General features: G+C 46.0%; 1 protein-coding gene across 13 annotated transcripts in view; it reads left to right on the plus strand.

The window, feature by feature from the left end:
* The window catches only part of MCF2L (MCF.2 cell line derived transforming sequence like), a 176,506-nt gene that overhangs the window by 67,823 nt on the left and 87,549 nt on the right, over positions 1-21,134 (plus strand). Inside the window, exon 1 of one of the 13 annotated variants that reach the window (XM_033104294.1) lies at positions 7,963-8,557. The exons of 10 other annotated variants lie outside the window; for them this stretch is intronic. In XM_033104294.1, coding sequence (XP_032960185.1) covers positions 8,452-8,557 — 106 coding nt within the window. In that variant the 5' untranslated portion in view covers positions 7,963-8,451. Of the gene's footprint in view, positions 1-7,962; positions 8,558-13,339; positions 13,455-16,555; positions 16,587-21,134 lie in introns of those variants that run through there. 2 more of the 13 variants (XM_033104302.1, XM_033104300.1) reach the window with 2 other exon arrangements.

A 21,134-nucleotide genomic window follows, 5' to 3' on the forward strand; every position in this document is an offset into this window, starting at 1 on the left:
TTGTTATGCAGCATTAGTGTGGCACTTGCTGACTAATACAGATAGTATAGTCTGAATAGTTGGCTGGATAACCAGCCATCCAAAGGGAGAATGGCAGGCCTCGGGGTGACTCCATTGTCTTCTCATTTTTAAAACAGATATTGAAATGTTCTTTTTGTCTTTGGGAAACAGAAGACCTGCCAGAAACACGTACATGCCCATTCAGCATGCAAGCTAATGCCTGGTGGGAGTAGGACTGGAGGTGTTCTCTTGGCACCCACGCAGTAGAGTTAAGAGCAGTGAATCAATGAGTAGATATTACATTGAAGTAGCTTTTGAATGAAAGGAAATAGTTTTCCAGAGAACTCCAAAAACGGAGTAGCCCTAGGCTGTTGAAGTGGAGTTGGTATGCCCTACTGGAGTCCCTGCCTCAGAGGGAGCCCAGCTGGGAACCTGCAGTGGCCCTGGAAGCTCAGATTCAGTGGCTTTTAAAATTACTACCCCTTCTCAAGATATTTTGTGAATGTCTCTGAAATTTTCATGTTCACGAACATATAAAAAATGAGCATCAGCTGTTCATAAAAAGGACTGTTGGTGGTTGAAGAGAGGTATTCAATAGACACTAAGTACACTTTAGAGTACAGTAAGCCCTCACATAATGTCCTCAATAGGTTCTGTGACTTTAAGTGAAATGATGTACGAGGTGTGATCAAAAAGTACGGTGACTATTTAAATTTTTAAAAATTTATCATAGGAAAAGACACATTGTCATTAACCCCCCTCAGAATACTCCCCCTTGCTTTGAACACACTTATCCCATCATTCTTGCCACTTTCTGAAGCAGTTCTGGAAGTCCTCTTTCGTGAGTGTCTTTAGTTGTGCTGTCGTGGCTGCCTTGATGTCCTGAATCGATTCAAAACGTTTACCTTTCATGGTCATTTTGACTTTGGGGAAGAGCCGGAAGTCACACAGTGCCAGATCCAGTGAATAAGGTGAATAAGGACACACGGTAATGTTTTTATTTGACAGAAATTGCCATTCCAGAAGCGATGTGTGACACGGAGCCTTTCCATTATGATCACAAAATACAGTGAATGCTGCTGCCGAGTGCCATCCAACAGAAAGGCAGAGATCTTCATTATGGGAAGTGACACATCAAACCTTAGTAATAGTGTGTGACAAGTTTCAACTTGTTCGGTATAGACATTCGGGTATGAGCTGCGGTTGAGAGTAGGTGTGTTTTAAAGTGTGCCGTAAATCATCCTCCATCATGACAACGATCTGTGTCACACATCCCTTCTGGTACGGCAATTTCTGTCAAATAAAAATATTACAGTGTGTCCTCATCCACCCTATTCACTTGATATGACACTGTGTGACTTCTGGCTCTTCCCCAAAGTCAAAATGACCATGAAAGGTAAACATTTTGAATCAATCCAGGACATAGAGGCAGCCATGACAGTGCAACTAAAGACACTCATGAAAGAGGACTTCCAGAATGCTTCAGAAAGTGGCAAGAACAATGGGATAAGTGTGTTCGAAGTGAGGGGGAGAATGGTGAGGAGGATTAATGGCAATGTGTCTTTTACTGTAATAAATTTTTTTTATTTAAACATTCACTGTATTGTTTGATCACACCTCATATAGTGGAACCAATTTTATCATAGACTTTTTTTATGGATATAAATAAGAGTTAAGTTCCTACATTATCTTGAGTTAAGTTCCTATGTTGTACTAAATGATATTCTTGAGGACCTGCTGCATAATGGGGCAATTCCAAGCAAAACATGCTTTAAGCATCTTGAAGAGACCAAGCTTAATTTGGATTTGTAGAAATCAATCACATTCATGCTTCTGCTTTTGCTTGCTAATTATCCCTTTGTTTAAGCAAAACAAACAAACAAACAAACAAACATAAAACTGTTTTGATTTAAGTGGGTCTTGTGTTGGTGGTGCCCTGTCCATACACTTAACATGCTTCTTGCCATGAGTCGCCCTCCTTGGCCGGCCTATGTCCAGTGTCTCCAAATGACAGTCATGCTGTCAATGCCCTCCCACCTCTCTGCTCAGTACACACCTTCCCTCCTCCCAGAAGCAATTCCTGGACCAGTCAGCTCTCCCAGGCTTCCACTTAGTGCCATTTAGCCCTCGTGTGGCATTTTATTCTACGCTGCTCGCAGCAATTGTCTGCTAATTGCTTCACAGATCAGCTTTGTCCCCCCAACTGCATTTGGAGCTCCAAAGAACAACCACCATGTTCTAGGCTCCTGTGAGCCTCCCCCTGGGGATCACGTGGTGCTGCGTCTACAGAGATCACTCAGGGTGTCAGGTTTGCTGCAGGCTTTGCTCAGTCCGTGTGTTCTTAGCAGCTCCTTTGGCAGGCGTTCCTGGAGAGAGAACCTTTGCTGTCGGTCATCTGCACCAGCTTAATAACTGAGAATTCTCCCCAGAATCCGACTCTCAGGGATTAGTAAATATAAAAGAACATGACCTGAGAGACCCTTGTTTTGTTATAATTAGCTACAATTAATAAACATTGCAACAAAAAGCTTTCCAAGCCTCAGCTACTAGTGAAATGGGTGCTATCCTTGATAAACACATTTTCCCTAGAAGAGAATCATTTTAACAGTCCCTTAGGGTCCATTGATTCACAGTTTAACCAGCTGTAGGCTTCTGCAACTTAATTCTGCACGGTAAGGCTGCTCATCAAATATCTGCTTGTTTCCTCCTGTGACCCACGTATGGGGATAGCCATGGTTGGAAGCTCTTGCTATCTGTCTAAACCCACCTCTTTGCCAGAATTATCATCTCTATGTAAGTACATATCGTTATCTTTGAAGTTGGATTTGTACTGTTAGAAATAGTATTTTCACACTCCTGTATTTCTGATCAACTAAGAAGTTATCTGGTCACATTCATTTTGTACCTCTGGTTTTGGAGAAAGAAATATATTTTGTATTTTTCAAAATGTTCCAAGCTATTGCAGTTGTCTGATACACATCCAAAAATCTAGTTGTCTAAATTCAAATTCTAATTAAATACTAAAGTTAAAATGTATAGTACTATTTAGATAAAACAGGGGATGAGGTTTTCTGCGTTGGGGGATAACAATAGCACCACTGTGGAGAGCAAGTTTGAATATTAAATAAAGATTGAAATCACCGACTGGAGCCACAACCTTGGGTTCAAACCCCGGCTGTGCCATCTGTCCACCTGTGATGCCGACATGCTGTTTCCCCATCTGTAAAGTGGATCCATGACAGTACATACCTCATATGTGAAGAGCAAGTGAGTTAAATGCATATGAAAAGCACTTAGAGCTGCCCACAGGCAGGAAGCTCAGCAAAGGCTTATTGATGCCTTTGTCGCATGTGCATGTGCTCAGTGAGTGCCTGGCTCATGCACTCAGCACATGTTGCTGCCATTATTATTATCAAATAATATTAACTGCATTATTTGATTAAAAATCCCAGTAACGAAGCATGTGAGGATTTTCCAGGGAAATGAGAAGAAAAAGGAAGTGTCTGAGAGTATGTGGCTTGGAGAGGAAGGGACATGTGAGGGACTACACTATGTAGATGGGATTCTCCAAAGGGAGCTGTTAAATTATACAGAGACTCTGCTGGCTCTAGGCACATAGCTCTTTAGGAAGGAGTTTCAAAGTACAGGGCTTTCTTCTCTTCTTCAGAGGAACCTTTGTCCCAGCTCAAATCCCGAGAGATACACAAATACTGAGAGAAATCAAACTTCTGGGAGGAGACTTTCAAGAGTTGATGTTCTTCCTTAATTTTAGAGATTAAGTGGTTTTTCTTTATCTAAATTGGGTTTTCATCAAATGTGTTTTTTTGTTGTTGTTGCTTTATTTCATTATTAATAGTATTAAAGAAATGAATCCAATCCCCAAAGCATGAAAACGATTTTCTCATCTTTATAGTCATACCCATGGCTGTGGCACTTAATTCACCTAAGGAAAGAAGTAATATTAAGTTTTATTGATGATATTTTTGCAAATTTTAGGGATGGTGAACTAACTAATGCACCAAGTATGACTTCACTTTTGTAAGGATGCTTTGTTTTTAAAGACAGAAAACATTTTCTTCGAAAGTTACATTTTTAATAGAATTACCTCTTGCCCCAAGTCTATTGTTCAGATTCCAGGTGAGTTTAGCTCTTTTTTTTTTTTTTAAATTAGTTTCAGGTGTACAAAACAACACAATGATTAGATATTTACACCCCTCACAAAGTGATAACACCCCCCCACCAAGTCTACTACCCCTCTGATATCATACATAGCTGTTACAATACCACTGACTATACTCCCTATGCCGTACTTTACATCTTGTGACTTATATGTATATGGACAAAAATTTTGTTAAGTGTTTTGATTTCTGGATCCTTAAGAAGGGAGAACGTGTCATTTGATATTTAAATGATAAGAAAATACAGAAAGTTGTGGAATGCATGTAGATGTTAAGTCTCCATGATTTATCAATTTTATGATTTTATGCCTCTAATAAATCTGAGTGGACTAAAATTTTTACTGGTTTTTCCTTCTGAAACCCAGTCCTTGGAATGGCAGGATTACTCATTCATAGGGACATGTTCATTCATTCATTCACTAGACACTTAGGGAGAGTCTACTGTGTGCCATCCTGATAAAGCCAGGCCAGCAAAACAAAGTGGGTCACCCTGGTAGACCGTGACAGTGATATTCTGCCTGGATCTAGAACAATCTCCAGACACAAACCATTGCTTAACTTCATAAGTGCTAGAACCTCACGTGGAAAGTAGAAGCAAACATTTCACATACTCCATGTTTATTCTTAGCGTAGGGAAAACCTTCATTTAAAATTTGGCCCAGACACGTCCCAGTCTGTATCTTTGAAAGATAATTGCAAAAACAGCTTAGAAAAGACCTAAACCATCATGTCATCTGTTATCTGTGTTTTAATAGGTTTCTAAATGCATAGTGTGTTTGGCATAATCTCTAGAGTTTGTCATGATTGGTCAGGTGGGATGTATCCTTTATTTTACAAAATTAAGTACATCATTTAAAAAGTTCATTTTTAAGGGTAACCAGTTCCAGACTCTATAAAGACCTGTTTCACCATTGGTGGTTTTGTTCCTGTATTACAGAGGCCTCAAAATTTTAGAACTACAGGGTATCTTACAGGTTATCTCAATTGCCCAGCTCCCAGAGCTTTCTGTCTTTGTTAGAGAGAAGATGTTGTCATTAAAAATGACAAGAAACATCTCGACTTGAAGGCCCCTATTAATCATTGAACAGTTTAGGAGTGACCGGCAGTGTGGCTCCTTCAGGAACTGCCGTCAGGTAGGACTGTGAGATTATAGCCGAGAGCGCTGTCATGTGATACGGCTGGTACTCGGGAGGGTTCATCAGGTGTGTGACTCCCTGTGGACCGCAGTGCTTACCAGACACGGGAGAGACTATACAACAAGGAGAACAAACCATCTACGCACAGGAGGGCAGGGCAGGGGCATCAGGTCCAGTCAAAAACCCAGGACAAGGATAAAGTGAGGAGAAGTCGGAGCAGCACTTGTGTGGGGGAGGGAGGGCTGCCGGGCGGAGCCAGCTCCTCTCAGGCGCTGGCTTGCTGCGCCTGTGTGCACTGGCTTCGTGGAACTCTACTGAAAGTGCACACCATGTACTGTTTCCTATACATGGTTTTTTTGAAAAGAGAGAAAACACTTTTTTGTACCTGTGTCCTCAAGCATGGCCAGCAGCCTCAATGCAGCGTTTCAGCAGGCTGCTGCTTCCCGGCCTGTGTCAGCCCCGGAAGAATTGAATTTTCAATTACCCAGCATCTCATTTGGTTTAAGACTACACTAAATAACTCCCTGCTCCTCTGACATGATTAATTTAAGACTCTTTTACTGCCAAAAATTATGCCATTTATTGATACGAAATCCACCATAGCTTGAGGCCATATCATATAAAATATACTCCTGGGGTCTAAAAAGAGCCAGTCCACTTCTCAAGTGGCCTGATTCCTTCAGCTTCCCCTCACTCGCACGCTGAGGGTGGGCCAGCAGTGTGTGAGGGAGAACTTGGACCTCAAGTGCTTTTGTTTGTTCTTTTTTCACTGGGGAGCTATCAAGCAGCTTAGAGGAGGCCATGCCCACCGACTGTTGGGAAAATCCCATTGAGTTTTCATGATGTTTGCCAAACCCGGAGGTAGCGAACGTACGAGACGAAGAAGCTAACAGATTGTGAGTGAGGTTCCTATCTCAGAACTGACTTTTGGGAAAGGTTTTAATTAGTAACATCTTTAAGACATATTTAGATACTTAAGGGAAATTGGATTAACCCAGACCCACCTGATGGAAAGCACACATTAAATCATAAACCATCTGCCTGTGTGCACATGTGTGTGTTCTGACTCATTAGCTGTTCAGGGAATGGCCCTGACATTCCACATTTTCACAAATTTATCTGCATATCATAATGCTTACATGGGGGAAAGGAAAGACACACAGAGAGAAATTCAGTGCCAGCCTCAGAAACAATGCACGGCGGACAGCTCATTGCTGTTAGTAATCACCTAGTGGCAAGCTGCCTCTGCGGGTACGTAGCAATCCCGTTTCCGGGTGTCTTTTGCTAGGGCTCTGTGGATTGAATTAAGTGGCAGTGTCGGTTCCCTGGTCATGGGAAGAGGACTTGTCCTGGACGTGCCACATCAAAGGCACCATCTGTTTCCTCCTGATTGTGTGTTGGGACTGGCCTCTGCTTGGAAGCCAATGTAAGGAGCAGAAATGAAAACTCCAGTGCCTGACAGCACCGCTGCCGATGCTTTGAATCTGTGGTGGTTTTCCTTTGCTTCTGGGTGAAGGAAGTGTTGACAGTGACTTTCTAGGCTTTGTGCATGGTTTTCTTCTTATAGCTCATTACAGATGCAGCGCAGAGAGTAAGCTGGCTTCAGTCCCTGAGTTCTTGCAGTGGTCTCAGAGGCCAGTATGCTGTATCCTCAGGTAACAGGTCGGCTTGGAGGCTGGTGGAGCGGAGGTCACACCTGGTCGTCCTGCCCTTTCTCACTCTTGACACCTTTAGTGCTTAGAAATGGAAATCTCCACAAGCAAGGAAAGTGCTGGATGGAATCACAGTTTTGTGGAAAGCTGAAAACAGATACCAGAGCTGCTTCCTCTTATGGTCTGAAAAAGCACATGTTCCTGGGACCAAGACTGTCTCCTCGGCTTCACATCCTCCAACGGGAAGGGCACATCAGTGTAGCAGGGTTCCCAAAGCCTATGAACACTCATGGGAGGAGTGGTGCACCCTGAAAGAACGAAATTAAATAAGTGCATTCTCATGCTGCCAACCAGGGATGCCTGCTGTAATCACACTGGTTTATAAAAGGGCAAATTTGGCGCATGGGGGTAAAGCGTGGTCTTTCAGGTAGACCTAAATGCGAACCCTCTGTCACTCTCTTATTCTGTGACCTTCAGCACAGGCACTGAAATGGACCGCCTGGCAAGTTAGGGGTGAGGATCTCCAACCCCAGACTGTGCCCAGCGTGAAGCTGGCATGCAGCAGTTCTGGGACAAGAGGAGTAGCCTGGGCTGTCACTGGGCCGTACTGAATGCTCACCCCCTGGGAAGTGACATGAGCACCAGGCTCTGGAGCTTTTGAGCTTGGGGTGGGTTCAGCATCTCCCTGTGGAAAGTGTCGGCTTGCCAAGCAAAGCAGTGTTATCATTTCCTTTCTCCCAAGCTGGACAGCAGACAGGAGTAACCGACGTCGAAACTTCCAGTTTATTTCAAGAAAGGCTGGGGCCGCTTCCCCTCCCTCCCTCCCCCCTTGTAGTTGTTTGTTTGAACTTGAGACTTCCTTAGTTTGGAAGGTGTTTTTGGCTTGGGCAGTCGAAGCAGCTCCTTGACATTCAGAGATCCAGCCGGCACAAGCCCCCTTTTCTAAGGAAGGAAACGCCCAGAACTTGCAAATAGATTGGCAGGGTGAGGCCTTGCCTCCACTCTGCAGGAGTCTTTCCCTTATAGCACAGGCATTTTCTCTCGCTGCCTGTCCTGTGAGGTGTGGAAGGCAGGCAAGCGCAGGAGAGGGAGTTGGTCTCTCAGGCTGGCCCTCCTTGTGCACGTAACAGGAGGCAGGCCAGGGAGAAGGCAGGTTCTGAGCTGCCCAAGTGGACTGTCGGTACAGGCGGTCAGTATAGGCGGTCAGTACGGAGTGAGGAGTTGGAGGTCAGGGACTCCTGGGAACGGACTTGTCGCTCTGTTGTTCTTTCTCAGGCCTTGGTAAACCCAAGGTCACTAGAGGTCGTGTGCCCAGCTCAGCGTGCAGAGCAGCACCCGGGTGCCCTCGCCACGTCCTTGGTGCCGGCAAGGTAGTGGGAACCGCGTCGCTCTGACACAGGGCCTGCATTTGGCCCTTGCATGAGCCCATCCTAAGGAATCGAAGCCTCTACTGCTGCTGCTGCGTGTCCCTGGTGGAAAGACAACATGATGGCCGAGAGGGGAGCATCGCGGGGACCCACAGGGAGCCTCCAGCGTCGATTTTGGCTGCTGACTCGAAGGCGCCGGGGGACCTCGAGGCGCCTACAACCCGGTGAGGCGGGATGGGGTGGTGCCATCCATAAGGCACCTGGGGACAGGCTCCAGGTATCCCCTTAGCACGTGGGCACTTCCCTGTATATTTCTTTCACTAAAAAATGTGTGCCACTAGCAAGACTTTTTTAGAAGGTCAGAAATGAAGTGTTGGGTAGTTTTCGTTAGAGCCAGACTTTGGCTCTAGTTTTATCTGATTTATTTTGTCTTCTGGTTCTGAGGAATCTGGACTCAAATGTCCCTGCTTTGGTTGGGGTGACAGTGGAACAGACATAAGGAAAGCACATTTGTAAAGGGAACACACTCTGCAAGTGAGGCTTATGTGCTGCACCTTTGCTGCCTGGACGGGTATCCTGTGGGTGGGGGACTGGAATGGAGCCGTCTCATATCCTGCCCCAGCATCTGAGCTCCTGTCTTCCATTGCAGCTGGACGTTAGTGAGCCAGACTCAGGCAGGCGGTTACCTGCCAAGAAACGCAGGCAGCCGCTGAGTGAGTGTCTCTCTCTGAATGGCACTGTTTTTACTAGAAGAAGGGCACGGGAGTTTTAAGCATTTGCTCAGCCAGACAGCACCATGGAAATTCTCACAGGTCTCAAAATAATGTTTTCACAAATTGACTTCCAAAGGAGCAGGGATATTCTAAGTAGATTGAGTTAGAGAAAAGAGCCTTGTCAATCATTCTGTTCCCTTGCTCCCAGGCCTATAAATGTGAGGCTTGCTATTGAACTTGGGGCAGCAGCTGACTCTGTGGTCCCAGGAATTGTTAGGGTGACAGGGTGGTATCTGTTCCCTGGACAGATGCCCTAAATGTCTGTGATGTGAAAGACATCAAAAATAACAGCTTAGAGCCATGCGTCTCCATGGTTTGGGGACCCTATGGCGTGCGCTCTCTCTCTCTCTCTCTCAGGTTGAGGAGCCCACCTGGGGCTGACCAGTTAGCGTTGAGAAGAGGATGAGAGAAGCCCGGTGTGGGCCCAGTAAATCTATGTGAAACCTTCCCTGCCTCCGCATGTTGAGGCCTTCACCAGCAGCACCTCCTGGGCAGGGCTGAGTGTGTGGCCCTGGTGTGACTGGCGGTCCCAGGGGTGGACTCAGACGTGGGCAGGAGAGCCTCCCTCAGTTTCCCTTTGGGCTGGGGATGGAGCTCACACACAAAGCCTGACTGCTTCTGTTCCTTGGTTGTGGTTGTGAGTTCAGCTACATCAGTGCAAATGATTCAGGGTTAAAAATAACAAGGTCTTGACCTGCTCACCGAGTCCACTGACTTCTGCCCTAATGCAGAGTGCGGGGAGTGGTTAGGAGGGGCCATGTGTGGACCCTCGGCCTGCCCAGTACTCACCAGGAGTGTGAAGACTGCACTGTGTCTCTCTCATCCTCCCAAGCCCGCTTTCTGAAGTGCACTCAACACGCGTTAGGCAGGGGTCCCCTGACCAGACCCATCCTGGCCATGGAGGAGCTGTGCTTTGGCTCTGTTAGGGTGGCACCGAGGAACCCCGATTGTGAAAGGACTGAATTATTATCCTGATGCCCAGAGTTTTTGAAAGGGAGGGTGCAGGGCCTGAGCCTGTACCCCACTTGCCAGCCATGTGGCCTGGGCAAGTGGATCTAGTGTTCCATGGGTGTCCCCTTGGGAGAAATAGGGCCCCCCCGAGGTGTCCCCTCACTGTGAAATGGGAGCCGACAGTGCTAGGGTCTTTGCTGAGCCTCTTCAGAAATGATGAAGAAGGAGGGTGCTACCGTATTGCCCCCAAAATAAGACCTAGCCGGACCATCAGCTCTAATGCATCTTTTGGAGCAAAAATTAATATAAGACCCGGTCTTATTTTACTGTACTATAAGACCGGGTCTTATATTAATTTTTGCTCCAAAAGATGCATTAGAGCTGATGGTCCGGCCAGGTCTTATTTTGGGGAAACACGGTATCTAACTTGAGCGGCTTCTCTTTACTTGTTAGTATTTATTAGATGCTCTTATTGCTGTTGCTCTGCCTGTTGGTAATCAGGACCCGATGTGGACTGTGAGCAATTAAGTATTTTGACGCTTGAGGCCCTGGGTCAGGGTGTCTCCTGCAGCCCTGTCAACCTCCCTGCACCAGTGCAGCCTGGCATTGCCTGGGTAACTCCCCACGACCTGCAGGAGCAGCGGCCAAGCTCTCAGGTACCTGCTATTTAATTTCTCCTTGCTCCCAGAGAAGCAGTCAGCCTCGGCTTTCTTTCCTGCCTGGGAGTTTGCCCTGGTTCCTTCCTCAAAAACCCATCTGTGCGTGCATGTCTGTGTCAAGCTAGGCTCTGGGTCCTCCCCAGGCACTGCAGCCATTTTCCTTGGGTTGAACATTGAAAGAAGCATCTTCAGGTTAGGAGATGATCCAACCGCCAGACTTCCCACTGCAAGTGGAGGGTACGGGGAGAAAGTATGGTTGGAAGATTATAGTTTTCTTTGATAACCAGAAAGGGATGTGCTATCAATTAATTAAGTGGAAGTTGGGATAACTTGTGAATGTCACCTCTGATATGTCCTACAAGGAGCTGCCATACTTTCAGAAATAGATTACTACCTACAGTGGGTGCTGAAATGCCTAGCGGGCACTGCTTTTCTGCCCCAGTACATTTGGGACTGAGTTTCAACAAGCCAAGAAAATTGATTGTTTTACATAGAATTGAAAAATTCTCCTTTTAGAAACATGTTTCCAGTTGGCATGAACAATTTCAAACAGAATCAGAATGAATTAAAAGAAGCAAATAAATATATTGGCGGCAACTGGGTCAGTTGATCACTGCAGATAAGCACGAAATTTCCCTTTGAGCTTCCTGGTAGCTAATGTAAAAAGGAAAAATGTTTGGATCCAAGGTCGCATGTAAAAAAAAAAAAAAGTTTCTTTTGGAAGGAATGCGGGAGGAAAACAATAGCTCAGTTGTGCATACCGGAAACATTGGATCACTCAATGGGTGACATCTTTGGAATGTTTCCTTTCTTTTGGAAAATCAATGCACCGAAAAATGTTGAAATCATAACACTAAGTTTTGGTGAGGCCCTTTCCCAAGTAGGCCAAGGCAATAGCATGGTTCTAGTATTTGCTTGGGTTCCTCTGACTCTTCCAGGACAGCTGACTGCTTAAGGTAGGGGTCAGACCTGTGACTTAGCGAGATGAGCTGCTGTCTGTGCCAAGTTGAACCATATAACACATGGCTTGCTTTGAATGCCAGATCACAGGCTGTGGGGCTGATGTTTCCTGTGATCTTGGGAGGCAGAGGCCCATGTCTGTGCCGAACCCAGAAGGGAGAGGTGAGGATGCCAGAGGAGAAGCCCCAGGTTTCCTTTAAGTAGCTTTAGGTGAGCACAAACATGTGTTGACCCTTGGCCACCGGATCCATTGGGTCTTGCCCAGAACAGCATTCATGCCTGCAAACTTGGTTTTCATCTTTTCAGGAGCTACAGAAGGCAGGGGGGAAGTACTTATCCTCACCGTTGTTGTTCTCTTTGACTTTTTGGAACACCCAGATGAGCTGGTGAGACCTGAAAAGACAAGAAGAGAGCATGCTGTTTTATTTAAAGTGCACTTATTTGGAGGAGAAATACTTGCATTGAAATATTTCCTTAGGGCCTCTAGTCAACTTGATTGTAAGAAGTTTCATGATCTGAAGAAATCTGGTTATATTATTGTACTTATTTTTTTTTAAATTTCAGGCAGCGTAGTGGAAGTCACTGCTTCTGGTTTCCTGACCCAAACTTGCTATTTGGCAGGCTCGCTTGGGGACAGCTTGGCTTAGGCTGGAGGAGGACACAGAGCTGGGGAGCTGAGGTGTCTGGCGTTGGTGGGGTTTCAGCCCCAAGGAGCCCTGGGGCTGCAGGCTCATCCCCCATAGCCCAACCCCCACTCCCCCAGGCCCTACTGTCTAAGTAACTTGGACTCTAGTGTGTAACGGGACTTATCACTGGGCGCCTGCTGGTGGGGGTTATGGACTCTGCCCACTGCCTTGATCTCTGAGCATGGAGTCAGAGGAAATCTTTCCCACTGTCCCCGTAGAGCTCAGACCGTGTGGTGGGCAGGGCAGGGCCAGCTGCAACTCGGTATGAGGGGGCTCAAGAGTTCTCTGGGCTCTGAAAGAAAGTCGGGGCACATGCTTTACACCCTAAACCTATTTGAGATACATAGACCTTGAAGGAAAAGCTGGGAAGGGATGAGAGGGGCATTGGAATATGGTGCCTGTACCTCCACTTTGCTCATCTTCCTTTAAACAAATACTGGCCCCACCTTTGTTTGTTCTGACAAATTCACTTGTGTCTAGAGAATTGAACTTTCTTTTTTTACAGAGAATTAGACTTTATCAGGTGGAAAAAGGTAGTGACGTGGAGTCATTCTAAACAGTATTGTCTGATATAATGTTTCGAGCAAATATGCTTCTCTCCCCAGACAGTATGGAACAGAGCTGTATTTGATCTTCTCGTTGCATGCTTAAAAGCACAAGGAAGTCATGCCTGCAGAGGTGTCCCTTGTGCCTTGAACTGAGTCCAAGATGGGCCCAGACATTCCTTTTCCTTTCAGTCATGCAGTACCTGGCCAGCCAGGCCGGAGTCTGTATGTAAATGAGCAGGGTGGAGTGAGCAGATGTTAGCCTGCAGGAGACTAATCACCGTTTAATATCTTGTTCTAGTTCATGGGTAAAAACGAAAGTAAAAAATCAACTGGTCCTTCATGCAGATTTTAGGGAGCAAAGTTCAGTGGAGGATGGCTAATGGGTAACCACAGGACGACAGCGGGATTGAATGCAGGGGAGTGTGTCTCCCTGTGTGCTTATCAGCCATGGGAGACAGAAATGCTGCCCGAATCTCCGTGTCTGAAATGAAAAACTACTACATTTACTCTGAGTGGTGCTCCTGGCTGCTCTCTGTTGCTGAGGGTGAGTCCTTGGGTCCCGAAAAGCCAACATCCCTTTGGGGCACTCGTAGGAGGTATGTTGGGAACGGTCAGGGCTTCTGGCTGCGATGGCCATTGCTTTGATGTAACAGTTACTTGGGTTGTGCTACGTGGAGATGGTTCTTATAGATTTCTTGTGTTGGCAAGGGAGGATGTCTTCATGCATCACGTGTAATCTGTATCCGCTTGGAATCTGGAATAGCTCAGGGGATGGGGATTATGAGTAAAGGAGCCTTTTACCCCAACTTATTAGATGACTCTAAGTCATGTCATCAGCGACCAAAGGTGAACGATCTCCCTTTGGCCACCAAGTATAAGCTCCATGGCTAGTCTACACTTGAGAGGGGAGAGCTCAGCCAGCACCAAGCTCATCAGAGATGTAGCTGGACCTCATTCTAGGGGCGCTTGATACATGAAGGATCACGTGTAAAATGCAAAACAGAACAAAAGCCATTATTACGTGGTATTGATTATCCCCTTGACAGAGTGACCCAAGCCTGGTGACTTACTTGAAGATTGACTGCCTTGTACAGTTAAGCACAGTTCAACAACACAAAGCTGTGTCCGTTGTCAGCTTTCCAGGAAGCTGCAAACCCCAGGTGGTCTTCCAGGCACAGTCCTGTCAAAGCCCTACAACCATGCAGAGGCTGAGCAAGTCTCCTGTCTGGTAAGGGGTGCCTTCGTTCAATCTTGAAATTCAGGAAATCTCCTGGAATGTAGTGGGGGACGTTGCTCCTTTATTAGTTAAATCTCACCTTCTCTGTGTTAAGAACTTTGACATCATCATGGCCAGGATTTGGTCCTGCTGGATAGAAGCCTTTGGATGTTTCCTCAGCATTTTATTTTGGCCCCTTGTTCTGAGTTTTAATCATCAGATTTAGAACTTTGCCATTTATAAAGCTTTGTATCACTCTCTGATCTCAGTGTCACCCATTGTATAGACTGGAGGGTCCGTTAGTAGTTGTCAGAATTTACATGGCTTATCCTGGAGGGTTGTCAGGAGTGACCCACGGCGACCGGGCAAACGGACGTGGGTGCTGACGGGAGACTAAAGAGTGCAGCTTAGACCAGGGAGTTGGCTACGCTTCCCAATTGCTCCTGTTACTGTCATGGCAGTGACAGGACACCAAGGATGGGAGCCAGGTCAGCGGCTGATTGGGGAAGATGCAGGGAAGGTGATGAACTTGGCAGTGGAGCCCACCAGAGGATCCCCAGGGGAGGGCAGAAATTGAGGGCCAGGATGGCTGGCCTAGAGCAGAGAGGAACGCTGGCAGGTGAGAATTCTCGGGAACTTATGGTCCCACACAGGTGAAGAACCTCAAAAGGGGAATGAACTTGGCCTCAGCACAGGGCAGGGGAGGAAACCTGGGCTCTGCCCAGGAGATCTGAGGCTGCCTCTTTATCTGTTTGTAAAACAATAACATGCTTTTCCCTTCAGGAAAATTGAAGCTTCTGTGGAGATTAAGTTCTGAAGTCAGTGATTGGGCTAAACCCACAGTTGGACAAAATAACCTTAAATACTCAATAGAAACACTTGAAGGAGTGAGTTGTGTCTGTTTCTCCTGTGTTGGTCCAATGCTAGTTGGGGGTTGGAGTATGTAGCCTTAGAGGGGACCACCATGCACTCTTCTATCCTGGAGCGGGGCTGGTCTCTCCCACGCCCACTCCTGGTCTCCACGGGGTGTGCACTTTGTACTGAGCACACCTCTCAGAGGCAAAGTCTGAGAATTTGAAAGCTGCATTAAAACGCAAGAACAGATGGAAAGGACTTTTGGGGGCTGTGAAAATGTACCATTTCAATTATCTTTTGGACACTTCATTGGTACTAAAGCATTTTTGGAAAGAACCACATGAGTGGAGATGAATACATGGGGAAATCAGAGCAAAGATGCCAGCTCCTCCCAACCCCACGGGACCACCTGTTGAAGGAGAGATGCTACTCCTGTCTGAGCACCAGCTGTATGCCCAGTGCTGGCCTCAGTTTTTTGTCATTTCAGCCCCAGGCCAGCTGAGCCCCTCGCTGCTACCCTGGTCCCCAAAAAGCTTCCCCTGCTTCACAGACACAAGAGCTGGAGCAGATGCCTGTGCCCTGACCCTGAGCCCTGCATGTCTCACACTCGTGCCTTTGTGGGTCCTCTCAGAGATGCTGGGGGACTCCACGAATGGCAGCAAGAGCTTGTGATCAATGTAAGAAAATAAGCTGTGGCGCCGCCTGGGGCCCCTAGAAAAGGGCTTTTCAGAGGTTCTCCCTTCACTTGCTCTCTCATCCTCACAAATGAGAGCCAAGGACAGCCTGTGCGTGGGATTCGGTACTGTGGCCATAGTGGTCTTAGACACTCAAGGTCACAGAGTTAGGGACAGTTCTTCAATGGCCTTACCTTTGGTTTTGGTGCACAGGTGCTCAGGTGTTGTATGGATACCGGGTGAACTCATGTTGGTGGATTTGTTCTTACCCAACCATTTCTCTGGGCCACAGCCCCTGCCCTTCCCAATAGGACCATGGGTATAGTAGTGTGCTTCCCAACATAGGAGATCATGTGGTCCGGGGCGGGGGGGGCAGGGTTTCTGACGTGTATCTGGTCCAGGTTGGATAGTCTTGGAAGGAAGTCTCTCCCTGCCCGTCTCTTCTAGCACTTTCTAGAAGTGCTTCTGCCTAAACTGAGTGTTGTCCCTCCTGCACCAAGAGGCAGACGCTCCAGCCCCCCAGGGTGGGTCATGGGCTCCCCAGGACGTAGTCTAGGGTCTCCCAAGGCCACCCAGCGTGAAGTTAATCCTGGGCAACACAATTTCTGTTTTGGTTCTCAATCTTTTTCTTCTTTTATTTTTATTTAATGTCCAAATTCCCCTCTGGTTCCCTCGGAACTACCGTTCACGTGACAGGGAAATCCAACAGAGAACAGCTGCCACAAGACCAGGAGGCACAAGCTGGGTGCCCTTTTCTCCCCATTTGACTAAAAATACTTGACTGGTAAATTAAAATTGAGTCAGAGGCGCAAAACAAGGGAAGTGAAACGACCTTGTGAAACCTCACAGATTGAGCCCCATATCTCAGTAAGCTTAGCTGCTCCGCTTGGAAGATTGGAAGAGCAGGAGGAGCACCCTCCGTCGGCAGCAGGTAGGAGCCTCAGAGCCTGAAGTCAGAGTGTTACTCAAACGCAAGTGCTTGTTAAAATGGGCCGTTTAAGGTGACGCTATAGAGGTCATATTAAGAATATAGGTGTAGGTGAGTGTGTGAAGAAAGTGTGACGTCTGTGTAAGGAGCACTAACAGGATGGCCACCAGTAGTGCTAGGTTGTTGTCATCGTCCTAATGACTGGTTTCTGAGAGATGCTGAAGTGTAGGGGGTGGGATACACCCAAATGTGAACCCTTTCCACAGTTAGTTGAAATCTGGCTGCTGGCACTGTGTTTGTGTTCCTCAGAGAAGCTAAGCAGGGCTGGGTCTAGGCGGATTGCTGTGAATTAAGAGTTTGTGTCTAGAAGAAAATTTCAGGGAAATGCTTTGAGGGTGCGAAGCTTCTTCTTAGGGAGGGAAGTGTGTGTGGTTCGTGTCCAGGCTGAGCGGACACTCCGTGACTGTTTTCCGGCACTGCCTAGTTTGTTATGGTCCAGAGAAAATATGAGTAACATCTGACAGCACATATACTGTTTGCTATGTGGGTATGGCTGATTCTGACCAGGATACATGATACTTTTTATATTCTTCATCTATTACATCTTTTCCCCCCGATGTTATATGGTGAGAAGAAAAGTTTGTTTAGTACCTCTGGGGTGCGGTGCTACCATTATAAAAATGTGTATCTAAAACAAACGAAAGAACAAGAAAGAAAAGCCACATGTTTGCATCTGGTGTCTTGGAGCAGGAGTTGGGATCTGTTCCTTTGAGCCTGTAACAGGTGTGTGTAAGCCATCCCTGTGTGGATGGCTTTGAATATGCCTGATGGCTTTGCATATGCATACGCGGAGCTGTATACGCTGATTGGCAGTCATCTCCATGGAGACCCTTATCGGACGTTCTACATAGAGCAGGAGATAAAGCTCAACGTCTGGGGTCCCTTCCTGTAGGCTCTGTGTGAGATGCAAAGAGATTCATAATTCAGTAATGTTCTCCTTTTAATTTATCAATCTTATCATGGTTCAGATTTGTAGGAAACCTTATCCATCCTGAAAACAGCACAAATGACAACACCCTTCTTTATCACTGTCTTATGTTGAAAGACCACTAGGATTTCTAAAATGTGCTGGCAACTAATGTAAAAATCTGTTGTGAAATTTATATTCTAAATTTAATATTTAGAATATCAGAAAGATTGGGTTCAGGAAAACTACTCTTTCTACATCTCTAGAGAATGGTTTTTCAAAAAGAGAAAGTAAAGAACGTGTTAAAATAAAACCAACACAAATGCTCATTCTGCATATGGAGCCTCGAGAAATATAAAAGAACACACTGCCAGGCTAGATGAGGCAGGAAGCAGTGGACTGACAATACCCCATTTGCAGTTTAATTCAAAATGCGTGTGAAATATTTCTACTATTGCAAGTAAACCTTTATTTTCTAAGGTATCTGAAAGAGGTGATCAGAGTACTGTCCATCACTTATATAGGGGGAACAAAATTTTTAGAAAAGTAAACTACTTTCTGTATTTAGCTAAGAACAAATGAATTAACAAAAGATTTAAAGGACCCAAGAAGTGCTTTTGTTCATTCATTCATTCATTCAGAAGCAGGTACTGAGTGTCTACTCTATGCCAAGGCTGTGCTTGGTGCTGGAGAGAAAACTGTAATAGTCAATCTATGTTGTTTGTGAACAATTGGGATGGATAACAACTGAGCTAGGAGAACCTGTCTGGGATATTAATCAAGTTTGGAGAGAGAAATCAAGGGGACGAGCTGCCTGACCTGAAACAGGGCTTTTGAAACCCTCTGAGAAGCTACCCCTGGCAGCCATCTGACCCTCAACAAGGTCTGGCACCTGGGTCCACCCCACCCGATGGCTGACCCCAGAGAGGGGTGTGCTGCTCTCTTGCAGAGACCTGAGTTGGAGGTATGTTGGCTCCAGGAAGCACAGTCTGAACTAAATCTGAAAGTGAGCCTGGGAGTTTGCATGGAACTTCCTTAAAAATGCTGCTAAGAAAATTAGCCACCCTGCCTTCCTCTTCAGTTAATTTTGAGTCCACATCTAATTCCCCTTTTTGGGGGGGTGGGTATTTTCCTGATGACACAATCACCTTTCAAACATTTTTTCCAGTTGCATTACTCATTCTGTGGAGGAAAAAAAAAACCAGAATATTTTTAAAGCATGATTTCATTAGAATGTTGGAAATTTTATCAGAAGTTGTTAAGCATTCAAAAATCTATCAGATTTTGTGATATCAGATCAGATAAATGGATTAGGTGAAAAAGTCATCCTCTAATGACAGTTTAGAATGCAATTGAAATTTACATTTTAAAACATTCATGAGACTTTTGCTTTTCATGCCCGGTCTTTCAGCCATATCAGACCTGGAGTTGCAGCAGGCTGCCATCCATGTCCTGTGAAGGATGCTAGGAATTCCAGAGTCAGGAGACCTCCTCATGTCTTAAGTTACCAGAAATAACTTATTGTAAGTCAGGATTTGCTTTGTTCTGGTCCCGACCACATGCCCACTCGACCGTGCTCAGCCTGTGTTTGGGATTTCAGGTCATGAGTACCATTTCTTGTTAAAAGTTCCTTTTTTTGTACAGTCCTTATTCATCTTCTCATTGTATTTAAAATAGTAATAATTCTTTATAAGGAAGTATTACCTTTTTATTAATAGAAACCAAGTGTACCTAGGAATATGCCTAACCTGAGTTGTTGCGTGATACAGGCCAAGTATGAACACGCCCTAAGTGCTCTGTCCCAAGGATGGTGGGCACACGGCAGTCAGACTTCTGTCAGATAGAGCCCCCAAGGGCTTGGGACACACTCCAGCTGCTCTTTCTTGGCCTCTGTTCATGGTGGAGACTCTTTCCCTCGAGGGTAGATTTTGGCAATAAGCACAACTCCAGGAAAGCAAGTGTTGATTAGTTAACTGAGCCAGCTGAATAGTGACGTGGAAGACACTGTCTCAGCCAGATCTCCTTCTTTATGAAACTCTTACAGAATGTTCTGGTTTGTGTTTTTTGTGTTTTTTGTTTTTGGCCAGGGGTTGCGGGGGACACATGGCACTCACTTACTTTATTTACCCTCTCCTTAACATTTCACAGCCATTCCATTAGTCAATTATTTTTTATTGCATTAGGACATCCATATTCATTATAAATCAGCATAACATCTAAAACATTCTGATTTTAGAAGCACTGATTTTTAAATTATATTTGACCTCTGAACAAGTTAAAAGAAAATGCTTTCTGCCAACAAATGGTGGTTATTTAACATTGTCTGCACAGGGTTTGGGCCCCAGGGCAAATCCCAAACTGCTCACATGGCAGCCTTGGCTCCTTCTTCACCTACGTGCACTAAGCATCATGACTGAGCTCAGGTCCCGTAAAGGTCAGGGGTCAGGGCAGCTCCTGGTCCTGGAGAGGCTTGTGATCACTGCTGGTTCCAGTATGACATGGGAGGGGTGACCCAGAGACAGTAGGATGGGAGCATCCCAGGTAAAGGAACATATGTGTTAATATGAACACTGGCATGGTTCCAAGTGGCCGTGGCAGTAGCTAGATAGGCAGGTGGGGGATTTTGGTCCTGGAACTTGACTTTCAACCAGAGACCTGAGGGCTTTAAACAGAGATATGAAATGAAGCTTCTCTTTCGGCAAGGAAATGTCGAAATAGTGTGGAGGTGGGGAGAGACGAGAGGTGGGGAAGCAGTTACTTAGAACCTGCCGGAAAAATCCAGGTCACAGATAATGAGGTTCTGAACTACAGTGGCAGAGGAAGGATAGGGAGTGACTGGAGAGACTTTAGGGGATGAGGACAGAGCTTGGTAATGCTTTGTAGGGGAAGGGAGGGAGAAATCATTAAGGATGGTTCCCAGACATCTGGCTTGGGATTTGGGTGGTGGGCAGTGGTGCCATGACTGAGACAGATATCAGAGAAGGATATGAGGTGATAGAACCCATTTTGGAACTGGCAATGTCTGTGAGAGCTGGAAGGTAGGTCTGAACAAGTACAAGGTCAGCCTCACGGGTGACATTACAAATGCATTGGAAGTTGCTTCAATCCAAAAGATGTGTTTGTTTGGCTGAATATGGTATTTACCTTCTTTGGAGCTGAAGGTGAATAAGGACAGTGGAGAACGCTGGAGAGTCCAGCAGCTTGCTTGACTAGTGATTTTCCCTTTGACATAAAACTACACATAAAATACAACAACAACAAAATAAACACAACTTCATTTAAAAGGCAGAGGAAGTGGTGGGGGTTGGAGGGACGAAGGGCTAGTCATAAAAGGACAACATGTTTGTGTTTTGAAGTTGTTGCCACCAAGGCCAGTCGGTCCCCAGCATCTCTCTGCTCATTTCCCACAATCACGTGTGAGTCCACAGTTATCTCTAAGTAAAAGCTTGATTTAAAAAAGGACGACAGACTGACCATTCGGAAGCTACTAGCTGGTCGCCTGTTTTCAGTCTGTCCAGTACCTGCTTTGGGAAACCACGGGAACCTCTGACTTCCTAGAGGCCGATGACCAGCCCTGCCCTGAA

This window comes from Rhinolophus ferrumequinum, chromosome 4 (assembly GCF_004115265.2).
Source record: "Rhinolophus ferrumequinum isolate MPI-CBG mRhiFer1 chromosome 4, mRhiFer1_v1.p, whole genome shotgun sequence".
Classification (NCBI taxonomy): Eukaryota; Metazoa; Chordata; class Mammalia; order Chiroptera; family Rhinolophidae; genus Rhinolophus; species Rhinolophus ferrumequinum.